Raw genomic sequence first — 4,802 nt, forward strand, 5'->3', positions numbered from 1 at the left:
CTCAGTTTTGTCAACTTCTTTTAAACTTAATATACGACAACCAAAGCATGTTTTAATTATTTTTTTAATATAAAAAACAGATTTGTTTTCTTTCTGGCAGTGAGAGAGAGAGAGAGAGCTGTGCAGAGCCGGAGTCAGGAATGAATGATGAGCCTATCTTAGCATGAAGACTTGGAGCAGGGCAAACAGAGCCTGGTTCTGTCAGAATCATCAACAGATACTTTACCACCATCCTACCAGCAGCTCAAAGCTCACTAAGTAGCATATTGTACCTGTTTGTTTAATCAGCACACAAAAATAAATGTACATGCTGGAGCTGAGTCTGTACGGAGACAAGAATCAAGACCACATCTGGCACCCTGCACTGTCAGAGCGGAGGTGCTGGTGTGTTTGTGAAGATATATTTCCAGCATGTCATGTCTTTTTAAAGGAGTACTCCACATTGCATCTGTCTTTATTCCACACATTCTTCTTCATTGTTAAACCCTACTGCCTAAATTACCCACAAGTCAACACTTAAGCACTTGAGCTGAGCATGTTATTAATGTAGCATGGAGTTGCTAGCCTTAAGCAAAGTTAAGCTGTGTCCACCGTATAGCAACTGCAAGTGTATCTATAAGGCTGAAATTTGGCATGTAGGTCAAGTGTTTGTGAGGTTGTGAGTGTGAATACGTGAATGCACGCTCGAAGGTGATTGGCTGGTCGTTTAACTCTGCACAGAGCCAGGCTGGACGTTTCTCCCTGCCGTCAGTCGTAATGCTGAACCAGGTTAACATCTTTAAATTAATCTTTATCACTCACTCACACTAAAGGAAGGTAAATTAGAGCACTTCTCAAAATGTCAACATTATGTTAATTCATTATGGTTTAAACCTTTGATTTAAATGAAATGACAAAAACAAGATTCTCCACAAAACAGTTTTATTAAATAAAAAGCCCAAACAATATAACATAAGTCACTTAAATAAATTGGGTAAGATACAAAGTTATATAAACAGACTCTACATTACATATGTACATCACCCTATAGATACACCTCTGAGCTGATTAAAGTGATCCATGTCTGTGTATAGTGCCTCTCGTTTAGTTTGCTCATATTAAAAAAAAAAAAAAAAAAAAAGTATATACAATCCAATGTATTAACATCATAATATAAAATGTAAAATACGTTCTTAAGTCATCTACAATATGTACACTTTGTGTAAAATCCACATGGACTCAAGTCCAAAACATCAGAATCACATTTTCAGTTCATGTGTAAATGCAGTCTTTGATTTGTTTAAGAGCACCTGAGTGCTTCCCTTGATTAACTGTAGCTTCCCTGTGGATTCAGAGATAAAACACAGATGATACCCCTACATTGCTTTAAGGAAACCCAGCCCATTGTCATATCAGTTTAATTTTGTTCATAGCTGGTAAACTTGGTTGGCAGATTGTCCACAGGATAGACAGTAGGTCCTGTTTTCATGGTGGGGGGCCCATTTAAAAGAGTCCAGTGACACTTTGTGACCACTTCCACCAGGAAGATCTTCAACAGGACCTTAGCAAACTCCTTCCCCACGCACATCCTGGAGCCCCCTCCAAACGGGATGTACTGAAACCTGGAGGAGTCGGTGGAGGGTTTGCTCATGAAGCGCTCCGGCTGGAAGTCTTCCTTGTTGGGGAAGATCTCTGCCACATCGTGGGTGTCACAGATGCTGTAGATGACGTTCCAGCCTTTGGGGATTTGGTAACCCTGAAATGGCGAGGGGAAAAAAATAAAAATAAAAATCAGTGAGCAGACAGGTTGATGCAAGTTTACAGGTTCTCACTGCAAGTCATTTACAGATTTATGGAGTTCGGAGAGATCTTTGTCAACTTACATTGAGCTCAAAGGTCTTGAGGGCCACTCTGAAGCCTCCTGGGACAGGAGGGTTGATCCTCAGAGTCTCTTTAATGACACAGCCTGTGTATTTCAACTGCTCCAAGGACTCGATGTTCAGACTCTGGAGGTCCATCCCCTGCTCCTCCTGAAAGCACAGAAGAACAGGCACGTGAGCAGAGAACGGTCTTAAGTTAAGTTGAGTTATAGCTACACTGAAGCAACACAGCGGAAAAAACACATTCAGGTGAGCAGCTCAGGACTGCTCATTCACCTGGGTTCATGTGTTACACCAGTTAACGTTACTAACAAAGCTTCTCTGTGGATTACCGTCTCTGTTAGGGCTGTACCAAATATTTAAAAATAAGAAACGCGTGTTAACATTCACAACATGTGAATGATTTGGAATTTGAATGTCAGCATTATAAATGAAGCTTTGAACTACTGAGTACAACCCTGATACCAACCACCCCGCTGTGTTTTAACACATGGAGACTATATCACAGTGGATATCACAGGCCCTTTTGCTAAAAAGCGATGCAATTTTGTTACTGCTCCACTACTGGCTTTTCTGCATTTCATGCTCTTACTCAGCAGCTTAAGCAGATGTGGCTGAAAGCTCATTGAATGACAGTAAGCAGACTTTTAAACATTTTTTTGGCCAGGTTCTCTCTGCAAGGCCAAAGTTACGATTGTTAATTTGATCAATTCTTCATAATGATCACATAAATTAGATGAATTCAGAGGAGCCTCAGATTGTTGTCATGGTGACTGATCAGCAAAATAAATTGCAGAAGACAGTTTGTAAGGAGTTGAAAGGACAACTTAAAGAAGTTGCACAGTGTAAATTACCTTGTCCATCAACTCCTGCCTCAGTCTGTCCACAGCTTCAGGGTTGAGGCCCAGGAACATCAGCAGAGACGTGGCCGTGCTGGCTGTGGTTTCATGGCCCCCAAACAGCAGCTCTGTCGCAGACTCTTTAATGGCCTGGAGACACAGATGTACACACACTATTAGCTTAGGCCCAAACAAAACCATGTCTTATATGAAGGACAGAAAGCACTGGAGGATAGCTGTGAGGACATCATGTGGCTACCTGCATGCTGAATGGTTCCCCGTTCTTCTTGCTGCTGTCTATGAGCTGCTGCAGAGCGTCTCTGTGTTTGCTTTCCTTGTCTGACTCCTGCACCTTCTTCTTGATGTTCTCCTCTATCTTCGAGTGGATGAAGTTTCTCGCCTTCAGACCCTGGAGGATGGTAAAATGACAGTCAATTGCCTGTGCTGTGACATGCAAAATCCCTGCTATGATCCTTTAACTCCTAAAACTAAATCCTAAAACAGAAAGTGTTCAGTCCTTCTCTCTTACCCTGTACAGTCCGCTGAAAGGCACGTCGATGGGCAGCGAGAACAGATTCTTGATCATTTCTTCAAAAGCTTCCACCAGCTGCTGCTCGTCAGTCTTGATCTGCTCCGGCTCGAAGCCCAGGAGGATCCTCATGGCTATGCGGAACATCAGCCGCTTCATCTCCGGATAGACCAGCACGCAGGAGTCCTTGGCCAGCCACTCCTTCACCGCAGCCCGCACCTCCTCCTGGATGACGGGGATGTAGAGCTCCAGAGCCTCTCTGGAGAAAGCCCGCATGATGGCCTGGTGAAGGACAGGAGGGAGGTTAGATTAATGGAAACTAAAGTGCTCCATCTAATATCATTTTCTATCCAGTCATCCACTGGGGACAGTAGAGTTGTGTTAGTGCACTGCACAGATCTCCTTGTAATTCAGACCTTCAGGCGTCTCTGAGCAAGTTAAACAATCTGCCAGAACATGGAGATGTTTCAGCCTGTTTCAGTACAGATATACTACTAATACTGTTCTCTGAAACAAATCAAGTTTTGACCTGCATACCTGTGCAAACACTCAGGTCTAGAACATCCTTAGAGAGTTGAGACAGGTTGAAGTCATCCAACTGATCTACCAGGATGTTTCTCTTTCTTTAAAATCCAATGATCACAAATGATGGTGATGTATTATCAGACATGGCAGCGATGAGACTACTTATTGTGCTCCTTAATTTAAATCAAGCGAGCCAGAAGGAGACACGTTTGCTCCTCATGCACTGAACTGATCGGATGACGGTCCGCAGCAGTCCGTCCTGTTAGCAGTGAGGAGGATTTCACACGGATCAACTCACCTTCTTCTTGGTCTTGTGTTGGGCTCCGTGCACATTAGACAGCGTGTCCGAGCCCAGGATGGTGCGCACAGATGCGGGCCACTGCGCGGACACGAGCCGGTGCTCCCCCAGGAGGATCTGCCGGACATTATCCGCTCCGGTGACGCGCACCGTGGGGTTCCCGAAGAGGTGCGTGCGGTAGATGTAGCCGTACTTCTGCCGCTTCATGCGCAGGAACTTCCTCCTCTGAGACGATCACACACACAGACAACAGCAGGAGTTAACGGAGGGACGCACACCTGACAGCTCACATATCATCAGCACAAATCAACATCCTGCCCACTTTAACATTAATCAGACAACACAAATCACACATTAACCAGGTCAGAACTGTTCGGATACACGAGCGTGTTCAGTCCAGTTCAGCACCGCCTGTGACCCTGGAGGAGCCTCACGGTCTCCAGCATGAGCACAGCATTAAAACTAGTCAACCACATCTCCCCACACAGCCTGCTGCGGGCTGCAGCAGCACCGCATCCACGCGTGTCAGCTGACCGCTGAGCGGTTACCTGGAGGATGAGCTGCAGCGTCTCTCCAATGAAGGGTAAGCCCATGGACCCGGGGGGCAGCGGGCTGGGGCAGCTCGGGTCTCTGCCTCGGATCATGTACACCTCCCACAGCTTCAACGCCACCAGAAAAAGCAAGATGGGAAGCACGATGGTGCAGAGGAAGGTGGCCAGCAGTGTGCTCAGAGCCATGCTGCAGCGTCTTGT

The 4,802-nt window shown here is 45.4% G+C and overlaps 1 protein-coding gene across 1 annotated transcript in view; it reads right to left on the reverse strand.

Moving 5' to 3' along the window:
- Positions 1-904: 904 nt before the first annotated feature.
- The window catches only part of cyp26a1 (cytochrome P450, family 26, subfamily A, polypeptide 1), a 4,491-nt gene continuing 593 nt past the window's right edge, over positions 905-4,802 (reverse strand). Inside the window, exons 1-7 of the mRNA XM_084341999.1 lie at positions 4,599-4,802; positions 4,051-4,275; positions 3,228-3,509; positions 2,958-3,107; positions 2,714-2,848; positions 1,863-2,009; positions 905-1,735 (exon numbers count right to left, since the gene is read on the reverse strand). The exon at positions 4,599-4,802 is cut by the window's right edge and continues 593 nt beyond it. Coding sequence (XP_084198125.1) covers positions 1,397-1,735; positions 1,863-2,009; positions 2,714-2,848; positions 2,958-3,107; positions 3,228-3,509; positions 4,051-4,275; positions 4,599-4,787 — 1,467 coding nt within the window. The 5' untranslated portion in view covers positions 4,788-4,802 and the 3' untranslated portion in view covers positions 905-1,396. The remainder of the gene's footprint in view (positions 1,736-1,862; positions 2,010-2,713; positions 2,849-2,957; positions 3,108-3,227; positions 3,510-4,050; positions 4,276-4,598) is intronic.

This window comes from Pagrus pagrus, assembly GCF_965226575.1.
Source record: "Pagrus pagrus genome assembly, chromosome: 21".
NCBI classification, from domain to species: Eukaryota; Metazoa; Chordata; class Actinopteri; order Spariformes; family Sparidae; genus Pagrus; species Pagrus pagrus.